At 48.7% G+C, this 22,025-nt stretch overlaps 1 protein-coding gene across 3 annotated transcripts; it reads right to left on the reverse strand.

Moving 5' to 3' along the window:
- Positions 1–4,787: 4,787 nt before the first annotated feature.
- Positions 4,788–8,923, reverse strand: LOC109778936 (uncharacterized). Of its 3 annotated transcripts, XM_073508290.1 has the most exons (7): positions 8,259–8,923; positions 8,002–8,178; positions 7,743–7,836; positions 6,745–6,780; positions 5,870–6,152; positions 5,718–5,773; positions 4,799–5,024 (listed from the first exon to the last, which is right to left on the reverse strand). In XM_073508290.1, the coding sequence occupies exons 1-7, from the start codon at positions 8,906–8,908 to the stop codon at positions 4,995–4,997; spliced, it is 1,326 nt and encodes a 441-aa protein (XP_073364391.1). In that variant the 5' UTR covers positions 8,909–8,923; the 3' UTR covers positions 4,799–4,994. The 3 variants fall into 3 exon arrangements, 1 of the variants encoding a protein (XP_073364391.1); XR_012202221.1 differs by lacking the exons at positions 6,745–6,780; positions 7,743–7,836 and adding an exon at positions 6,871–7,032 and having other exon boundaries at positions 4,788–5,024; positions 5,888–6,152; XR_012202220.1 differs by lacking the exons at positions 6,745–6,780; positions 7,743–7,836 and adding an exon at positions 6,871–7,032 and having other exon boundaries at positions 4,788–5,024.
- Between the last annotated feature and the right edge of the window lie 13,102 nt (positions 8,924–22,025).

Raw genomic sequence — 22,025 nt, forward strand, 5'->3', positions numbered from 1 at the left:
AACACAAAGACACGAGGTTTATACTGGTTTGGGCCACCGTTGTGGTGTAATACCCTACTCTAGTGTGGTGGTGGTGGATTGCCTCTTGGGCTGATGATGAACAGTACAAGGGGAAGAATAGCCTCCTGAGGTTGAGGTGTTCTTGTGCTCTACCAACTAGAGGGTGAAAGGATGGAGTGGATCCAGTCCAAGATGATCTGCCCTACTGTGGTGGCTGGTTCTACTTATATAGGCCCTGGTCTTCTCCCTGAATATTGAGCGGGAAGGGAGCCAACAATGACCAATTCGAAGGGGGACAGCTAGTACAGCTTATCCTGACAAAAGCAGTCTTCGCCCGCGGAAAGCTCTGGTGGTGACGCCATCTCGGGCTCCACGGTGACCTCCGTCCTGCCGTCCGGCTGGTCTTGGTCTTGTTGCACTGATATGAAACCTTTGCCTGATGCCTTGGTACTCCGCGCCTGCGCTGGCCTCCTTAGCACCAAAGAGGAAACAAGGACGCTGCACGCACTGGCGCTCGCCTGATCTTGATCGTCATGGCTCACGTCACGAGAGCCTCGTGAGGTTTGCCCTGCTTTGATATCTCCGCTCCTTGCGAGGCAGCCTGGTAAGGCTGCTCCTGAGGAGGTCTTGCGTCGTCCGCCTCGCGTGGCTTGGCCCCTCGCGAGGGTATTGAATGCCTTGTTGACGAAGATGGGCCGTACAGGCCCACTAGCACAGCCACGCCGTGGGCCGCAGGCAGGCAAGTCTGGGGACCCCGTTCCCAGAACGCCGACAGTAGCCCCCGGGCCCAAGGTGCGCTTGGGCTTGGCTTCGCGGCGAAGCCAAAGGTCAAGCGCGGAGCGCCGCGGGCCCCAAAAGCCTGCGGCCTTGGTCGACGCGTGGCGGTTGATTGGACGTGGGCGTCTCCGCTTCCCCACGCCGCCTCGGGAACGGCTCGACTTGACAAGTCCCTGCGACATGCAAGGAAAACCATCATTACCTGTGATCGTGGGGGCGTCGGTTGGCCTTCTTTCGATATAAATGGGGAGGGGGCAGAGCCCCCGTCGCCCATCTCTTCTTGGTTCACTTGCTTCTTCCTCCTTGCTCCACCGCTAACGACAATGGCGCCGTCGAAGAGGTTCTCCGCCGCGGAGAAGGGCAAAGCCCCTCGGGAGGGACCCGGCTCCCCGGCGCCCAAGCGAGGACGTGGCCGTCCCCACAAGCATGCCGCGACCCCTGCCGTGGCCCCTGGCTCTCGGGGTGGCGCCGCAGTGCATGGCAGGAGTCGCTCTGGTCGCGGCAGTCCTATCGACGAAAGGAGACGCGCCGTGGTTGCGCGGCCTCCCCGACCGCGGTTCCATGCGTCAGAGGTCCTGCCGGAGTTCGTTGTCTGGTCGGAGGATCCGGCCGGCAGCTGGCTCCAGCTCCCCCGCTTCTTTGCTGACGAGCTTCCGGCCTCCGGTCCAGGCGGGATCTGCCTGCAGGCAGACGGATGCTGCAGCCGGGCTTCTTGGGTCGCGGTCGAGGTCTCCGTCGCGGGCAACATAGCTCTGGCCCACGATCGGCAGACGTTCGCCCGCGCGCACGGCCTGGGCAGGCGGTGCACCCTCCACTTCAAGTTCGACGTCGATGCGACCCTCTACGTGAGGGTGTTCGGGGAAGACGGTCACCGCGCCGGATGCTGCCCCGAGGTGAATGACGGCGAGGAGGTGCTCGGCCTTGGCGATGGTCAGGACGAGGAGGAGGACGAACCCGCCGGCCGCGCCTCGTCTGGCTATGGTGGCTCCTCCCTTGGCGACAGTTCCAGCAGCGGTGGCCTTGATCAGCCGCCACGCCGCCGCGCTCGCTTTGAAGGTGGTAGCGGGTCGTCTCATCGCCGCGCATCAGTGAAGCGCGAGGAGGGGTCTGACTAGACCCGGGACGCCGCCAAGGCCCTGCCCCCGTCGGCTGCTGCAGAGGCGAGCGCCGCTTTTGTCATGTTCCTCTTTTCCTTCCTGCATCGAAATGAAACCAGCATGGGCCCAGAGGGGCGTGTGTCGAACCATAACTTATTAACCATGATGCTACGCTTGTTGTTTCAATGCTGTGTGGCTATTTTGCGCAAAGATAACTTAGCCTGGTGCATTCGGGGCGCCCTTCTCCTTACGAGGCGTTTGTTTCCTCGTGTCCGTCTTGACCTAGTGGTCTGCGATTGCTCAGGAACTGCAAAGAAATTGTTAGGGGGTTTGCCAGGAGATTTGTCGTTCACCCAAGCCTTCACCCGACGCTTTGTATCACGGTACCCGAGGGGCATGGATTAGGAGAGATGCGCCAGATTTCGGGCTCGAACGAGGGTGGCTCGCGAGAAGGCAGACTCGCGAGAAGGCAGAGAGAAGAAAAACGCTCACGAGGGCACCTGCCTATGTAGCCCCCGTCGCGAGGTATGCGAGAGAGAGAACACGAGCGAACCAGAGCCGGAAAACGCAGTAAGAGGCGAGGGAATCGAAACAACAAGGAACACCAGAAGCAAATTTTGATTAAGGAAAAGCGAGCCAACTACGGAAAGCAAATGAAAAGCCGCGTCCGGTACCTAATCTAGTCTTCAAGTCTTCTCACCAGCGCAGAGCTAAGTGCTACCACTAGGCGTGGGAGGGAGCCCGAGGGCCTGAGGCCGGCGCTCCTGAGACTCCGGGGCGTGTACAGCCCCACTCATTATTACGTGAGATTGTCACGGGCGGCGATTCTTCACAGGCACCGGGCCTTCTTCACAGGCTCTGGGCCCTTCTTCACAGGCTCTGGGCCTTGCTTCATGGGTAGAACTTCCGGAGGTGCTGGATGTTCCAGGCGTTCTGGATGGGTATCCCGTCCTGCGTCTCCAGGCGCGTGGCGCCAGGCCTGGAGACATGGGCGACCCTGAACGGGCCCTCCCACATGGGTGAAAGCTTGTGCAGCCTTCCCTAGAGAGGACCCGCCTCAAGACGAGGTCGCCTGCCTCGAGCGTCCTGAGGCAGATGTTGCGGCAGTGGTATCACCGCAGCGCTTGCTGGTACCTTGCCACCCTCAGTGCAGCTTCGCGGCGACGTTCCTCCCCCAGCACGAGGTCCATCCCCCGCCTGGCGTCCTGCTGCGTTTCATCGAACGCCAGGACCCGTGCGGAGCGATGCTTGACCTCGTGAGGAAGGACCGCTTCAGCTCCGTAGACAAGGAAGAATGGGGTCTCGCCCGTTGGCTTGGTGGCGTTGGTGCAGATGGACCACAGCACGGACTGGAGCTCGTCGTGCCAGCCCCTGCCACAAGCCTCGAGCTTCTTCTTGAAGGTCCTGGTCTTGAGGCCCCTCAGGACCTCTGCGTTGGCGCGTTCGGCCTGACCATTGCTCCTGGGGCGCGCCACCGAAGCGTAGCAGATCTGCATTCCAAGGTTAGCACAATATGTCTTGAAGAGATTACTAGTGAACTGCGAGCCGTTATCAGTGATGATGCGGTTGGGGACCCCGAAACGGCTCACAAGACCCTTGATGAACTTGACCGCGGAGCCAGCTGGGATGGTGCGGACGACTTCTACCTCAGCTCACTTGGTGAACTTGTCGATGGCGACGTAGAGGTAGCGGTAGCCCCCAGGTGCTCTAGGGAACGGGCCCAAGATGTCCAGCCCCAGACCGCGAACGGCCATGTGAGCGGAATGGTCTGGAGGCCCTGAGCCGGCTGATGAATTTGCTTGGCGTGGAACTGGCAGGCTTCACATGACTTCACCAGCTCAGCTGCGTCGGTGAGCGCAGTGGGCCAGTAGAACCCACTGCGGAACACTTTGCCAACGAGGGTCCGTGATGACGAGTGGTGCCCGCAGTCCCCACCGTGTATGTCAGTTAGCAGCTCCTTCCCCTGGCCCCTGGAAATGCAGCGCAGGGAAACGTCGTTTGGCCGCTTCCTATACAACTCACCGTCCTGGATGCACTACACCGTGGCTTGCCGAACCACACGCTCTGCATCCTCCTCCTTCTCCGGCAGCGCCCCTTGCATAAGATATTCCTTGAATTCCTTGGTCCAGCATCCCTCCTGAGGCTCGAGCGCCAAGAGTAGGCGAGCTCCTGAGGTCGGCCCACAGGCCGGGGCTCCTGTAGCAGGAGGCTGTGGGGGCTCCTCCCGAGGTTGAGCCGTGCTTGAAAGTGGTGGTGTCGCCGATGGCTTGAAGAGCCGTTCCCTCAAAGACACCGGGCTCCTGTGGCTGCCGCTTGGATGCTCTCTTGGCGATGTCGTCGGCTTCCTTGTTGGTACCCCGCGGTACCACTACAAGAAATATGTCAACTTGTGACCCTCCTTATTGGCCGCTGAAAGGTCATAGTTTTTCATTTGCGACCTTTTTGTGACCAAAAACAGAAGGTCAAAAGCTGGCGGTCGTAAACTGAAATTAGTGACCTTTGTGATATGTAAAAGGTTGTTGGTTCCACGACCAAATTTTTGATCACTAGCAACCTCCTCGGGCCACGTCGGCATCCATCGTGGCAAGCTGATGTGGCACAAGAATCAGCCCGGTCCGATTCGGCGTTTTACATGGGCCGAGCCCAACAATTCAGCCTTTTTACTGTATATTTTTCTGTTAATTTCCTCTAGATACATGGGCCTGGCCCAACAATTTAGCCTTTTTATTTTGTAGGGCATGGCCTTTCTGGCTCCATAGTTTTTGATTTTATTTTTTTCAGAAGATAGGCCCACTAGTGAGATGGGACCCAGTTGTCAGGTTCTAATAAGTGAGTCCCAGTTGTCACTGTTATATTCTTCAGATCTCAATTTTCCAGTAAATAAATAACAATTTTTAAATCAGAACAGAGAGAAAACAAAATGCTTCGAACAAAGCACGACTAATCCGGAAAAATATGGTTCACATCATGAATACAATCAAAAAGAGCCAAACTTGGCACATTATTACAACCAAACATGGTTCACATTAGTTTTACAATAAAAAAATGTTCACATCAGGTAACACAGCTATCACAGTATAACTAGCTCCAATGCTTCTCCCAACTTGTTCATCCTGGACCTCACGACAAAACATGAATGAAGGCCAGCATCTGCAAGTTATCAAGCAAAATGGTTAGAACAAGCAAAATGCAAAAAATTTATCATTTAAGCATAGAAAGACAGGGTTAACAACATTTCAATGTTTGAAAAATGAACCAGGATTTCAATGTTTGAACAGCAAATGGTTAGATCATTTGCGGTTTAATCAACTCCTAAGGAGAGACACGTTGACACATTCATTTGGCAACACCTGTAGAAATTGAACCTCCTAAACATGCAATGTCGAATTTGTATCTCAAAGAAGTATACATACTTATCATGTTTAATTAATGCTAGTAACTCATGATTAGTACACAAGACATGGTTCAGCAAAGTAAACAAGAAGGTGGCTACAGTACAAAAGTAAGCTCATCACACAGAATAAATGAGTGGAACTACAGTACATCCTCTAAATTAGCATGTTCACAAGATTAAAAGTAAGCGCAGCATAAGCATATGAGTTTTGTTTGGCACCACCACATCAAACATAGCAACGCCAACGTGAAAAGTTTCAGCATTATTGACACATGTTTCCTCAGAATCATACTACACAGAGAAGGGTTCAGCCTCAAGTCTGAACTAGCCTTACATGGTGAAGTAGAGATTTTAGTGGCTACATAAACAAGAAGCATCGGCTTAAGTTGCAACCCGCAACAAAAACACTTGCAAAAATCAGGCACTTGGGGGTTTGGCAGGAGTACTACCTTGTGGATGTCGCCCATGAAGTGTGAGAGGAACAAGAGCGCTTCCGTCAGGTTATCTGCAGTATTCCACGCAGAAAACATGGCATCTTCAGTACGAATTCAGTCAACCAAAAGAGATGTGCTGAAGCTCGTATGATCTAACTGAACATTACATTGGCGGGAAGATTTACAAGATGGCGATTGTGATGATGATCCGTAGGTGAGGAGCTGGGAGGTGTAGTTGTTGACGGCCCCGGCGACGCGGCAGCCCTTGACGCCCTCCTCGTCCTTGCTGCGAAGGATGGCCGGGACTCGGATGCTGAGCTCCCTGGGCGTCACCTCCTCCCTCTCATTGTAAGTTGTAATCAGGTGCGGGCTCCCTGGGCAATACATGAAAGGGAAGTTCTCAAGCTTGACAATCTCGTTGTCCGACAAGTCAATCGTGTCAAACTGGTCCTGTTATCAAAAAAAGGAACAAAGACAGTTATAAACACAGCTAGAGAAGGACCTGGAGCAACTACAAACAATTCAAAATGAGATTAAAAAAAACCTATGATTTCAATTTCAAATCAAGCTAAACAGTTTAAATATTAAGGCATCGGTAATACAAAAATCATAAGAGGTGTGTCACTGATTGTAGAGTCAGTACAAGAAAGTAGGCTGGTAACACAATAACAAGCCACGCATAAAACTGTCATGCCCTGGACAACTACATAGAACAAAGCAAAAGTAACCAGAACAGTAGAGGTGCGCTGATCAAGTATAAAAACACTATTCTGAACCGTAACAACAAAATCACCGCTCTTAGGTGGACACTACACAAAATATGCTCAAACAGTACCCACGTCACGCCAGGATGAATTGTCACAATGTCAAGATCAGTATTTCCCACAAAAGTTGATGATAGTTCCGGTTCCATATTTTTCTACCAGTATGAAACAAGGTTGAAAAAAAGAAGACAAGTGCAAAACTAGCCAACTGACAGTACAGATCAAAAGGAAAATAAAACAAAGGAACACAAACCCATAAAGCGTAAGCTTGAATTTACCACTCTGCGGAACCAAACTGCAGGGTTATTCCAGTTCTATACACAAAGATTTAACATGTTTTCCTACTAGTATTTACAATGTTTTTATTTCGGTAAATTAGAAAGAGGGGAGATGGGGCACAGAACTTTGAGGCACTGTTATGAGGTAGTGTCTGATGAAGGTTGCCCTTTGGGGCGGCAGCGGTAGCTCCGCCAAATGTAGCAGCAGCACCTCCGACTGGCACAGCGGCAAATACCGAGAAGAATGTCATGACAAAAGCAACACAGAAGGCTTTTGTGATGGCATACCTGAAAATAGCAGTAGTAGGTTAGTGTGGTTTATGTATATTTGCACAGCACACAACATAACAGATAAACAAAGGCCAAGAACCCATAGGCGCCAGAAAACAAAAATCTTTTTAGACTAATGCCTATTCCATGCCATCTGATCTACAGCAGCAAAATTCACTACACAATAGTTATTTCATAGAAGAATGTTACTCCAGCAGTACAATTCACTACACAATAGTTATTTTATAGAAAAATGTTCCTCCATGCGCACCAAAAGCAACCAATGCATCTTTTCACTGAGCTTGCTGGGGAAAAGCACTGATGCTACAGAAGCAGTTCTTGAACTTAATCCGTACTACATGCGCAAAGTAACTGGAGAGAGATTGTCTGCACAATCCCATCCGAGCTTCTGAACCATACAACAGCAGACTAAATGCCACTCAAAGAACAACACAGTGACTTGAAAAGCAATACAGCGGACGGAGTTAACATATGCTATTTGCAAATTGGAAAGAGATTGATTGTAGAACAATGTGTATTTGTGGACAAAGGCATGACGATAACTGGAACAGATTGAGCTATTATGGCTGAATAAGTAGACTAAATTGTTGCCGGATTGATTGATTGATTGATTCCACAGTGCACTGGACCAACAGAATTGTTCCCAGCAATGCTTTTTTCTACCCTGTGGAGCCTTCCTACACTGATCTACTAGTTGCAGCACTTACTGCAACCAACATGTTATAGTCCAAGTTGAGGTACAAAAGAAACCCAGAAATTAAATCGGCTAGATGTCGACTGAAACCTGCTGAGACTAACAAGCTGCAGCCAAACTGACAAAGTGGTCTCGCTATTGTGTTACTCACGATGTAGATGTTGAGAATTTAATGTCCGACAGCCCCTAACTGAACCCGAACCTGAATGGTCTTCACACTTCCTGACTGAACCTGAACGCAGTGTGGGGATTAGGAGAGGAGGCGTACGTACATAGCAGGTCCACGACAGCTCTTTCTACCCTCGTGGGCCTCGCTGCGGCCAGTGAGCAGGAAGGTCTTGAAGCCGAGGTCGCGGACCTCCCTGTAGAGGCGGAGGCTGGAGGGGATCACCGGCGCCTCCCCCGTCTCCAACCACCGGTCGAACTCCCGGTGGTCGAACAGCTCCAGCCTGTAATCGAACAGCAAATTAACCGTGTGTGTTAATAGCAGGCCCGCGATCTCGGAATGTGACAAGCGTGGGTCACCCACCCGTAACCGTGCTGCGCGTAGTAGGGGAGGTTGGAGAGCAGCGTCTCGTCGACGTCGAAGACCCAGGCGCCGGTGGCGGCGGCGGCGCGGGCATAGGCGGAGGCCTCCCCGCGACGAGGTCGAGGTCGGAGCGGTAGGCGGGGCCAGTGAGGTATGCGTGCACGTGCGGCACGCAGTCCTGCAGCACGTCGGCCCACGGCGCCAGGTTGTTGGCCTCCCCCGCCGTCCTCCAGCTCGCGCACCGCAGGTCCACGGCAGTCTCTGTGGACGCGGTGGGTGGCGCGCTCAGGTGCCGGGAGGACCAGGGGTGGGCCGGCGGCGAGGTTGGTGTAGTGACGGGAGGAAGGGGGCGATGGACGAGGGGGACTTGGATTGGATCTGGAGAGAATGGGGGCGGCGGCTGGAGTAGGAGGGGCTGGCGGGGAGGATGCGACGTCGCGACAGCGGGGAGGAAGGGGAGGGGATCGAGAGGAGCTCTGCTGGATCTGGAAGGGGAGAGGAGAGAGCGAGGGAAAGAATGGAGGCGGGGGGGTGGAAAATGACCACAGGACAGAGCTAGGGTTTCGGGGATGGTGTGGAAGGCTGAGGACTGCCGTTGGATCCCAAATCATCCGACGGCGTTTGATGCACGATCCGCGTGACACGTCCATGAACCAATCAGATTACAGTATGAGGTTATGACAATCTAAATTGGTCGTGGTTGACTAAAATTAACGTGTTAAAATCATGTCAGCTATTTTATGACCTGGAAAATTCAAAAAAAATGGAAAACCTTCTCATTGTATCACCAAATGTGAACAAGTTTTCAGGAAAAATAACAAACAAGAAATAAGATAAATATCTTTTAAAATGTGTCTTCAGAAATGAGTTTTTTGGCAAAAAAAAACATTTTCCATTTTCCGAGTGCCCGAAAATGAGTTTTTTTTGTGAAGGACCTACCATATATTTGTTGCAAAATTGGACCAAATCAATTTTCTAAAATATTAGGCCATATTTAATGCACAATTGACCAAATGGTTGGGTGTCAAAACTTTTGATCCACCTGTGGTGAAAAAGATAAATTTCCGATGATTCAGCATGAAGCGGGTCAAATTTGAACTACAGCTGCCTCATAGTTTGCTATTTATTTTTTTCCAAAAATCATTTGTAGGTACATAAGTATCTATTTAATTAGAGAAACATCAAAAGTTTTCCAAGATTCAACCTCTAGCTAGGAATGGTCATGCCCGCTGTTTTGACCCCATTTTAAAACGGGGATAAAAAATTCAAAAAAGAACAAAAAATTGGAAAACTTTCGCATTGTGTCATCATATGTGACCAAGTTACCAGGAAAAATAACAAACTTGTAATACGACAATTATTTTAAAAAAGTGTTCTCAGAAATTAGCTATCATGCGTGAAGATTCGTGGCTTTCAATCCAAATGATCAATCTTATGGCCACATTCATGACATAGTTTGTTCAAATGATCTCATATTATGCACAAGGGTGCATCTTGGAATTCCAAACAATGTTGCCTAAGGGAGTTTTCATTTTCTTTGCACGGAAAATTCATTTTCCATTTTTCGAGTACCCGAAATGAGTTTTTTGTGTGAAGGACCTACCATATATTTGTTGCAAAATTGGACCAAATCAATTTTCTAAAATACTAGGCCATATTTAATGCGCAATTGACCCAATGGTTGGGTGTCAAAAGTTTTGATCCACCTCTGGTGAAAAAGGCAAATTTCCGATGATTCAGTAGGAAGCGGGTCAAATTTGAACTGCAGCTGCCTCATAGTTTGCTATTTATTTTTTCCAAAAATCATTTATAGGTATATAAGTATCTATTTAATCATAGAAACATCAAAAGTTTTCCAAGATTCAACCACTAGCTAGGAACGCTCATGCCCGCCGTTTTGACCGCATTTTGAAACGGGCATAAAAAATTCAAAAAAATTCAAAAAATTGGAAAACTTCCGGATTGTGTCATTATATGTGACCAAGTTTCCAGGAAAAATAACAAACTTCTAATACGGCAATTATTTTAAAAAAGTGTTCTCAGAAATTAGCTATCACGCGTGAAGATTCGTGGCTTTCAAGCCAAATGATCAATCTTATGGCCACATTCATGGCATAGTTTGTTTAAATGATCTCATATTGTGCACAAGGGTGCATCTTGGAATTCCAAAAAATGTTGCCTAAGGGAGTTTTCATTTTCTTTGCACGGAAAGTTCATTTTCCATTTTCCGAGTGCCCGAAATGAGTTTTTTTTGTGAAGGACCTACCATATATTTGTTGTAAAATTGGACCAAATAAATTTTATAAAATACTAGGACATATTTAATGCACAATTGACCAAATGGTTGGGTGTCAAAAGCTTTGATCCACCTCTGGTGAAAAAGAAAAATTTCCGTTGATTCAAAAGGACGCGGGTCAAATTTGAACTGCAGCTGCCTCATAGTTTGCTCTTTATTTTTTCCAAAAATCATTTCTAGGTACATAAGTATCTATTTAATCAGAGAAACATCAAAAGTTTTCCAAGATTCAACCACTAGCTAGGAACGGTCAAGCCCGCCGTTTTGACCGCATTTTGAAACGAGCATAAAAAATTCAAAAAAAAAAATAAAAAAATTGGAAAACCTTCGCATTGTGTCATTATATATGACAAAGTTTCTAGGAAAAATAATAAAATTTTAATATGGCAATTATTTTAAAAAAGTGTTCTCAGAAATGAGCTATCATGCGTGAAGATTCATGGCTTTCAAGCCAAATGATTAATCTTATGGCCACATTCATGGCATAGTTTGTTCAAATGATCTCATATTGTGAACAAGGGTGCATCTTGGAATTCCAAACAATGTTGCCTAAGGGAGTTTTCATTTTCTTTGCACGGAAAATTTATTTTTCATTTTTCGAGTGCCCAAAATGAGTTTTTTGTGAAGGACCTACCATATATTTGTTGCAAAATTGGACCAAATAAATTTTATAAAATACTAGGACATATTTAATGCACAATTGATAAAATGGTTGGGTGTCAAAAATTTTGATCCACCACTGGTGAAAAAGATAATTTTTTGCCGATTCAGTAGGAAGCGGGTCAAATTTGAACTGCAGCTGCCTTATAGTTTGCTCTTTATTTTTTCCAAAAATCATTTCTAGATACATAAGTATATATTTAATCGGAGAAACACCAAAAAAATTCCAAGATTCAACCACTAGCTAGGAACGGTCATTCCCGCCGTTTTGACCACATTTTGAAACGGGCATAAATAATTCAAAAAAAATCAAAAAATTGGAAAACCTTCGCATTGTGTCATTATATGTGACCAAGTTACCAAGAAAAATAATAAACTTGTAATACGGCAATTTTTTTAAAAAAGTGTTCTCAGAAATGAGCTATCATCTCTGAAGATTCATGGCTTTCGAGCCAAATGATCTATCTTATGGCCACATTCATGGCATAGTTTGTTCAAATGATCTTATATTGTGCACAAGGGTGCATATTGGAATGGCAAACAATGTTGCCTAAGGGAGTTTTCATTTTCTTTGGACGAAAAATCAATTTTCCATTTTTTGAGTGCCCAAAATGAGTTTTTTTTTGTGAAGGACCTACCATATATTTGTTGCAAAATGGGACCAGGTCATTTTTATAATATATTAGGCCATATTTAATGTACAATTGACAAAATGGTTGGTCATCAAAAGTACATATACATCTCTGGTGAAAAAGACAAAATTCCGATGATTGAGCAGGAAGCGGGTCAAATTTGAACTACAGCTACCTCATAGTTTGCTCTTTATTTTTTCCAAAAAATATTTATAGGTACATAAGTATCTATTTAATCAGAAATACATGGTTTGGTGGCGATATGTTGAGGTTTGGATGGTGGCCCAGGGCCCCAACTCCAAAGCGCGTAGACTCGCATGCCCGCCGTGTGGTCACCGCGTGACCGTGGTGTTGCCACCCGTTTCGGGTGGCCTAGGCATGTCTAGTGGGTTGGGCACTCCCCTAATAGGTGCCACGAAGAAGAAGGCAATAGAACAATCTCACGAGGAGACTGAACTGAGCTCAAACATGAATTAGCACCCAAGTGTTTGATTAGTGGTACGGGAAATGCGCATGGCCAATTGGCCTGAGTTTTGGCTGAGGATGATCATCTACTAAGGACACTATCTTGGAAAATTTGCGGCTCAAATGGAGGAGCCTAGGTGTCACTTGCTTTGCAATGTACCACACTGGACAGAAATATGAATGTTGAAGCCACACTCACATGTATTGTTAGATGGGGCTCAGATTTTGTGGAGAGCTATGATTTGGGAATATAGAAGATGTGGCAAAAATTCAGCTCATTAGGATATGCCTAGCTAGTACTTCCTTCACAACAGTTCGAGTTGAACAAAAACTTTGGAAATTTGCCGAGGAAGATTTACCAGGCAAATGGAGTTGAATATTGTCATGAGGCAATGATTTGGATAGTAAAGAATGCCCAATTTTTTTGGAAATTTTTGGAATGACAGAAATATAGGTTGCTTCACAACCTAGTGCAAAAATTGACACATGGACATGACACATAGGCAAAACTGATGAGGTGGCGCCTAGTCATAGCAATAAGTACCAATGCATCCACGTTCACAACCTCATGACCATTTATATTGGTCGTAATCAGGTAGAAATAAGGTCATTGGCGCCTCTTGTCTGCTTTGTGACCATTTGGTGTAAGCAATTTCAGGGTTTGAGCCCTTCCAAGCGAAATGGCCGTGAATTTACGACCAATTCAGCTGGGGTCACTAAGAGAAGGTCATAAGTTGACATATTTCTTGTAGTGTACGTGCTGCAGCTCCAGGCCCAAGAACTGCTTCTCCATCTTGCGCACCTCCGCGAGGTATGCCTCCATATGCTCATCCTTCGGCTCGTATACCTTGTTGGAGAAGTTGACGAAGAGCTGCGAGTCGCCTTTAACGGTAAGGCGCTTCACCCCCAGAGCTGTCGCGGCCTTCAGGCCAGCTATGAGGCCTTCGTATTCCGCGATGTTGTTGGGGACCTTCTCGCCCTGCTGAAAGCAGAGCTGCACGACGTAGTAGAGCTTATCCTGAGTGGGCGAGGTGAGTACTGCTCCAGCCCCTGCGCCCTGATGCGCAAAGGCGCCATCGAAGTACATGACCCAACCGTCTGGTGCCTCACTTCCTAGCGAGGTGGACCGGTCTTCGCCTACTTCAAGTGTCGGGACGTCAGTCCATTCCGCCATAAAATCAGCGAGCGCGGCTCCCTTGATGACCCTGGTAGTGCTGAACTCTAACCGGAATGCTTGCAGCTCGATGTTCCACTCAGCGACCCTTCCAGCAGAATTGGGGCTCCTGAGCACCCTCTCCAATGGGTAGGCTGAGACAACCTTGATGGGGTGCCCCTGGAAGTAGTGCCGCAGCTTGCGTGAGGCCACCAAGAGCGCGAGCAGGAGCTTCTGAGGCATGGGATATCGCGCCCTCGCATCTCGCAACACGGTGCTGACGAAATACACCGGGTGTTCGACGAGGGCTGGCGCGGTGTCTGGGCTCGCGTCTTGTGGAAGTTGGGACGTCTCCTGAGGCGACGGGACTCCTGACGCCTGATTGTTTGCGGGAATTTTGGCGGCGGCGTCCTCCTGAGCATGGTCTTCTGTCGGCGCTGCCACGGCTCTTGCGGCGCCTTCCTGATCTTGCATTGCTTCAGTTGTAGCCTGGCGCAGCGTGCCCTTGGCTTGGTGCTCCTCCCAAACCGCCACCAGTTCTGCGCTGGCGGAGTGCTAGGTAGCAGCGAGGTAGAGTACTAGGGGCTCGAGGGGTCGTGGCGCTACCATCACCGGAGGGCTGGTCAGGTATCTCTTGAGGTCTTGAAAAGCTCGGTCGGCCTCCTGGGTCCACTCGAATGGGCCCTTCTTCGTCATCAGCTTGAAGAAGGGCAGGGCGCGTTTCCCTAGCTTGGAGATGAAACGTCCCAACGCAGTTACCTGACCAGCCAGCTTCTGCATCTCCTTAAGGGTCTGCGGCGGGCTCATGTCCTCGATGGCCTTGATCTTCTCCGGATTCGCCTCAATCCCTCCGTGGGACATGAGGAAGCCTAACAGCTTGCCGGAAGGGACGCTGAACACACACTTCTCCGGGTTAAGCCGCAAGTTCACTTGGCGCAGGCTCGCGAAGGTCTCCTCCAGGTCTTGAATCAAGGTCCTTGCCTCCCGAGACTTCACCACAATGTCGTCGACGTAGGCCTCTGTGTTTCTCCCGAGCTGCCGCCCCAAGGCGATGTGCATCAGTCGCTGAAAGGTTGTGCCCGCATTGCGCATCCCAAAGGGCATGCAGGTGTAGCAGTACACCCCACACGGGGTCAGGAAGGCTGTCTTCTCCACATCTTCTACCGCCATCTTGATCTGGTGATACCCTGAGAACGCATCCAGGAAGCACAGCAGGTCGCACTCGGCGGTGGAGTCGACGATCTGATTGATGTGTGGGAGCGGGAACGGATCTTGGGGGCAGGCTTTGCTAAGGTTGGTGAAGTCGACGCACATCCGTTCCTTCCCGCCTTTCTTCGGCACTATGACGGGGTTCGCTAGACACTCGGGATACCGAACCTCGCGAATGGCACCCGGCGCCTCCAGCTTGCGGGTCTCTTGGACGATGAAGGCCTGCTTCTCTGTAGATTGCCGCCTCGCCCGCTGCTTCACGGGGCATACATTGGGGCATACCCTTAAGTGATGTTGAATCACCTCTCTCGGGACTCCTACCAGCTGATTGGGTTCCCACGCGAATATATCCTTGTTTGCGCACAAGAACTTCACCACTGCTTCCTCTTGACCTGGGTCGAGGCTGGCACCTATGGTAAAGCTGGCTCCTGAGGGCCCGTCCTCGTTGACTGGCACCTGCTTGGTTTCTGCCTTGTCTTGTGTGAACAACTGCTTCTTCTTGGTCGGTACGACTCCCTTGGGCTCGGAGGTGCCCGCGTCGGCAGGTTGCGCTGCCGCAACGGTTTTGAGGGCGAGCTTGAGCGCCGTCAGGGCCTCCTTGGCGTCCCCTTTGACGGCGAGGACGCCTTTGCTCCCATGCATCTTCATGAGGTTGTAGGCCGGATGAGTCGCTTCCACGAACTGGGCCAAAGCCGGGTACCCGAGAACGGCGTTGTACGGGAGGCCGATGCGGGCGATGTCGAAGTCAACCAGCTCGGTGCGGTAGTTGTCACGCGTGCTGAAGGTGACGTTAAGGCGGATCTATCCCAGAGAGCGGGCAGTGCCACCACCGACTCCTGAGAAAGGCTTGCTGAGGTTGAGCCGCTCGAGTGGCACGTGAAGAAGGCTGAAGGCCTCCACGAAGAGCAAGTTGAGGCCGGCACCGCCATCAATGAGGATCTTGGTAACAACCACGTTGCAGATGGTGGGCGTGCAGAGCATTGGGAGCATGCCCGAGCCGGCGGTGGAGTCGGGGTGGTCTTCTGAGCCGAAGGTGAGGTCAGCCTCTGGCGCAGCCCAACCCGGCGGAGCCCCGGGCGTTTGGAAGCGGCACCAATCTGGCTGAGGAACGGCTTGACATGGCGATCTGAAGGCGGTGCTTGAGAGCCGCCCAGCAGGGCCGCGACGGCGTGGAGCGCCGGTACCGCGTAGCAAGCGGTGAAGAGGTCGCGGAGTTCCCCCCAGGATGCCACTGTGGATCCAGGGAGGTTGAGCAGCCAGGCGCGTGGCTCACCGGCGAGGGCCATGGGAGCCAGTTAGCCATGACCTTGTTGTCGCCCTGGCCTCGAGGACGGCCTCCTCGTATGCCAGCAGGAAAGCTGATGGGTCTGCCGCGCCGTCGTAGCGTGGCGGCATCTCCGACCTAAACTTGGGTGGCCATCGCACCTGCCGCAGGGCAGGGGCCAAGGCTCGGAGCCCCTGGCCCCGTCATCAGCACCGGCCGCTGGAGCCGGTGGCGGGGCGCCTGCCATGAGGGCAGAGTGCGGTGGCGGCGGAGCGTAGGCTGGTGGAGAGGAGCTACGGCGCACCCCTACCTGGCGCACCAAATGTCAGATCACGGGTTCCGGCAAAACCCTTAAGGTTCGAACACTGGGGTGCGCGCGGAGATTTCCTCCCTACCGATCTACGCCCTAGCTCGCTAAGATCTCGCGGACGAACTCGACGAACTCGCAACACAAAGACACGAGGTTTATACTGGTTCGGGCCACCGTTGTGGTGTAATACCCTACTCCGGTGTGGTGGTGGTGGATTGCCTCTTATGCTGATGATGAACAGTACAAGGGGAAGAACAGCCTCTTGAGGTTGAGGTGTTCTTATTCTCTACCAACTAGAGGGTGCAAGGATGGAGTGGATCCAGTCCAAGATGATGTAACATCCCAAATTTTCAATTTGGTATGTTATACATAGATCATCATTGCATAACATGTTTTATTGCACTTTGACAAATCCTCGATAAATCCTAAGCAACTCGAGGACCCTCGGAGAGAGTTGGGGATTTTCTCAAATTTTCATATTTGATTTTCATCAAATAATAAGACGAGGATTTTGGTTTTAATTATTTTCTCTCCGGAAAAATATTTCATTCTAAAAATAAATGAGAGGAGAAAATATGACTTCTCCAAAGCAATTGAAATACTGGAGGAAAAAGGTTAAAATCATTTATTGAAATTTATTTGGATTTTATTTGCAATTTTTATTGCATTAAAAATATTGCATGTTTTCAAAATATTTATTTCGTGTAAAAAAATGTTCACCCTATTCTAGATTTTCTAACTAGACGGGGAAAATTTATTTTATATTTTTCTGATTTTTATTTATTTTTCTGTGAATTATTTTCCGCGGAACGTTTAAAAAAAAAACAAAACTGCGCGACGCCCGCCGGGCCGAAGCCCAGCCGAGCGCCGGCCCACCCCGCGCCCTCTCCTCCTCGCGCACGGCACGGCCGCCGCCGCCGCTCGGAGTCCGAGCTCCGCACGCCCCGCCGGCGCCCCCTTCCCCAAGCCACCTCCGGCCCCCCCATATAAATACCCCCGCACCCCCCCTCTCACCTCACCCCGCCGCCGCCGCATCGCACCCGCCGCCGCCCGCACCGGAGCCCGCGCCGCCGCCGCTTTGCGCCGCTCGCCGGTGCCGCCGCCGGAGCCCCGCCCCTCGCCCAAGCCGCCCGACCCCGCCGCCCCTCGCCTCGAGCCGCCGGAGCCCCGCCGGAGCACGCCCCGACGAGGTACCTCGCCGCCCGTTCGGTTGCCGGTTTTCTTTTAAAAAAACCATTCGTTTAAAAAAAACCCTAGATCGGTTTTTTTTTCGGTTTTATTATTTTGCGAGCGTTCACCGAACCGTTCGTTTTAACGAACGCGTTCGTCGGTTTTTCTCTGTTAACGAACGTCCGTTCTTTAACCGTTCGTTCGTTTTTCTTTTTCGTCGGATTTTTCTGCGATTATCTCAGATTCGATTTCTGATCGAATCTTTGATTCTGTTTAACTTCTCGCTCGTTTATCGGAATCAGGCGATTCAAGCGCCTAGAGTTTCATCTCGAAATTCTCTTTCCGTTCAACCTACTCAAACAAGTTTTTGCTACAGTAAAATTTGACCTAGATCTAGATTAGTAAACAAAGCTACTTTCTTTCGCCGTTTGACTTTCGTTGCTTCTTTTGAGTTGATTCTTTTTGCAAACCGGAGTTCTTAAGTTGAACTTTCTGGTTGGATCTTTCATTCGAGTTTTACCTGTGCATTAGATGAGTACTGATTGTATGCTTGTTTGTTTGCGATAGAGTACCCGGAGTGTGCCGCTTGTTACTTCGAATCGTTAGGTTTTGCGGATCATCAGCAAGGCAAGTAACACTTTGATCATACTTTTCATACCTAGTTTTATTGCATTAGATCTTTTCCTCAAACAATTGCATGATTAGGATCTGGTTAAATTGTGGGAACTGGGAAGTAGTTGAGGTAGTACCTATTACCTGTTTTCTTATCAAACCCTTGGGAGTTACTTCTATGTTGCTATTATATTGCCATGCTATGCTCGTAGACGTGGATTGGTTTTGAGAGATCTTCATGACAGATGTGAGATTGTTATTAATGGTTTAACTAAGGTGGCAACTAAAACTCACATCTGGGTGGATTGAGGCACCTGGAGAACCCAGTGTTGTCTGTATGTATAAGGACCGCCACCCAGGCCCAAAGGGATCATAAGATTATTCATGCTAGAAACTTCCGTGTGCAGCCACAAGCTATTATGGGCTCTAGCATAGTTGAGTAGGTTACAGGATCTCTTGAAGAGGTGGGCTAGCAGATGTAGGGGAAAGTAGGTGTACCGGTCCACCCAGAGTAAAGAGTGATTGTTTCTGAAAGACTGTGTCTCGGTCATCCGTTTCTCAAACATCATGTAGTGCGAGAATCAAGCGGAGGCGATCGAGTCTTGTGGGGAAAAGTGCGCAAACCTCTGCAGAGTGTACAAACTAATCATGGTTAGCCGTGTCCCCGGTTATGGACAACTTGAGTATCTAGTACCTGGATTATCATTTGAATCTCATCACCATGTTATTTTTAATTAATTTTGTTGGGTTAATGATGACACCTAATTGGGATTGAGTTGGAGGTACCTTCTCAATGTTTCACAACCATCATGATCGTTAAATAAAATTTATTCCTTTGAAGTAGGATAAAATTGGCTTTTCGCAAAAACTGTAACCATAGAGCTTTCCACCAGCCATATATGCATGTAGTATAGCATATTTATTGTTCATTTCTCTCTATGTGTTACTTTGCCAGCATATTCTATGTGCTGACCCGTTTTCGGGCTGCAACGTTTCATGTTGCAGACTTTTCAGACGACGAGTAAGGTGCCTTAGGTCGTGGTCTTATACTCAGTGATGCCGCTGGAGTTGATGGACTCACTTATCTTCCAAGTCTTCCGCTGTTATCGTTGTTAGATGGCCTTAAGCCATGTTTATCATACTTAATCTCTTTGGAGATATTCGATGTAATAAGTGTGTGATTGCTACTCTGTTATAAATCCTCCATTTGTACTGTGCGTGTCAGCATTACTGATCCAGGGATGACACTAGAGCACAGCAGCACAAACCATTTGAGGTCTGGTCGCTACAGATGATCTGCCCTACTGTGGTGGCTGGTTCTACTTATATAGGCCCTGGTCCTCTCCCCGAATATTGAGCGGGAAGGGAGCCAACAACGGCCAATTCGAAGGGGGACAGCTAGTACAGCTTATCCTTACAAAAGCAGTCTTCGCCTGCAGTAAGCTCTGGTGGTGACGCCGTCTCGGGCTCCATGATGACCTCCGTCCTGCCGTCCGGCTGGTCTTGGTCTTGTTGCACTGATATGGAAACCTTTGCCTGATGCCTTGGTACTCCACGCCTGCGCTGGCCTCCTTAGCACCAAAGAGGAAACAAGGACGCTGCGCGCGCTGGCGCCCGCCTGATCTTGATCGTCATGGCTCACGTCACGAGAGCCTCGCGAGGTTTGCCCTGCTTTGATATCTCCGCTCCTCGCGAGGCAGCCTGGTGAGGCTGCTCCTGAGGAGGTCTTGCGTCGTCCACCTCGCGAGGCTTGGCCCCTCGCGAGGGTCTTGAATGCCTTGTTGACAAAGATGGGCCGTACAGGCCCACTAGCACAGCCACGCCGTGGGCCGCAGGCAGGCAAGTCTGGGGACCCCCGTTCCCAGAACGCCGACAAAACTGAAATTGCAATCTGGATATTGCGAATAAAGAGGAAAGCTTTATTGATCAAGTGGGGTTCTGTGATGTCATGGTCTGGTCGTCGAACACAAACGAAGTACGCGAAGTTGCAGCTATGGCAAACTTTTAATCTAAACAAAACCCAAAGTCTAAACGATGCCCTAAGGGTTGTATATATGGAAGAAGAGAGGGAATTTCGTGACCCTTGGAAGAGGGGTCCGAAACCAGCCCTAACTCTTGTTTCCCCACACATACGGACTCTAAAAAAAACCTATAATAAGTATTTTGAAATTACATGGGCCTGGCCCAATAATAAGGTGACGCAGCACCTAGAATAGCCTCTAGATGAAATTTATGAAGTGGAATCTTGTATATTTAGTCCAAGGCTTCATGGACTCATTATGGTGGCTTCAAAGTCCTGGAATCATCACTTGTAACTCCGTTCTTGTTCCTCTTGCGCAAGCCATCATCTCCATGCTTGAACATGCTCCAAGGTTCATCTTTCTTGTCCAAGCTAGGCCCTTCATTTGTAAGCAAAACAAATGTATCCAATTTAGACAACACCATATTCTCATGAACATTAGAATCGTTACCAAGAAACAAAAGTACCTGGTAATTCAATTGGCGTGCGCGAGCTCTAGTAATTGGTCCAGTATGTATAGCAACAACGACTGTGGGTGTAACAATGGTATAGATGTCCTCATCATCCTCCCCTTCTTGAAATGAAGTCGTCCTCGACGGAAGCTCATCTTCCTCACCCAAATAAGGCTTCAAATCTACAATGTTAAAAGTGGGACTAACCCCAAAATCTGCAGGCAGCTCAAGTTTATATGCATTATCATTTATTTTCTCTAACACCTTAAAAGGACCATCAACACATGACATTAGCTTTGATTTGCACAAATTAGGAAATCAACCTTACGCAAATGTAACCAAACAAGATCTCCAGGTGCAAACACAACATGTTTTCTACCTTTATCACCAGCAAGTTTATATTTAGCATTCATACGCCCGATGTTTTCCTTAGTTAACTCATGCATTTTTAAGATCAATTCAACACATTGTTTAGCATCAAAATTAATCTTCTCTAAAGATGGAAGAGGAAACAAATCAATTGGTGCATGAGGTAGGAAACCATACACAATTTCAAAAGGGCACATCTTAGTAGTAGAGTGCAGCGAACTAAGCAAATTCAATATGAGGCAAGCATTCTTCCCACATTTTCTTGTTATTCTTGAAAATAGCCCTAAGCACAGTAGACAATGTCCTATTGACCACTTCAGTTTGTCCATCAGTTTGGGGGTGACATGTAGTACTAAAAAACAGTTTAGTCCCCAACTTAGCCCATAAACATCTCCAAAAGTGGCTAAGAAATTTAGTATCACCATCTGAAACAATAGTATTTGGCACACCATGCAAGCAAATAATTTCACAAAAGAATAAATCAGAAACATTAGCAGCATCATCGCTTTTACGACATGGTATGAAGTGTGCCATTTTTGAAAATCTATCCACGACAACAAATATGCTATCCCTTCCCTTCTTTTTTCGAGGTAATCCTAAAACTAAATCCATAGATATATCCTCCCAAGGAACACTAGGTACATGCAAAGGCATATATAGACCATGAGGATTGAGTCGCGACTTAGCTTTTTGACATGTAGTGCAGCGAGCAACAAATCGCTCAACATCCCGTCTCATCTTTGGCCAAAAGAAATGTGTAGCTAGTATATCCTCCGTTTTCTTCACGCCAAAATGTCCCATTAATCCTCTTCCATGCGCCTCCTGAAACAACAAAAAACGAATGGAGCTAGCTGGAATGCATAGCTTGTTAGCATGGAACACAAATCCATCATTAACGACGAACTTGTTCCATGTTCTTCCTTCTTTACAATTCTGCATTACATCTCTAAAATCCGCATCATGCACATATTGATGTTTGATGGTCTCCAAACCAAACATTTTAAACTCAAGTTGTGAAAGCATAGTATAGCGACGAGACAATGCATCAGCAATAACATTTTCTTTACCCTTCTTGTGTTTAATAACATAAGCCAAAGTCTCTGTGAATTAAACCCATTTAGCATGTCTACGATTCAGCTTGGCTTGACTTTTAAT

This window comes from Aegilops tauschii, chromosome 2 (genome assembly GCF_002575655.3).
Source record: "Aegilops tauschii subsp. strangulata cultivar AL8/78 chromosome 2, Aet v6.0, whole genome shotgun sequence".
NCBI classification, from domain to species: domain Eukaryota; kingdom Viridiplantae; phylum Streptophyta; class Magnoliopsida; order Poales; family Poaceae; genus Aegilops; species Aegilops tauschii.

Coding starts and splice junctions, on each gene's coding strand:
- LOC109778936 (XM_073508290.1), bottom strand. CDS start 8,908: ATGGACGTGTCACGCGGATCGTGCATCAAACGCCGTCGGATGATTTGG. Junction 7,837..8,001: donor AGCTGTCGTGGACCTGCTAT/GTACGTACGCCT, acceptor GTTTGGCTGCAG/CTTGTTAGTCTCAGCAGGTT. Junction 6,153..6,744: donor CAGTTTGGTTCCGCAGAGTG/GTAAATTCAAGC, acceptor TTTTGATAACAG/GACCAGTTTGACACGATTGA.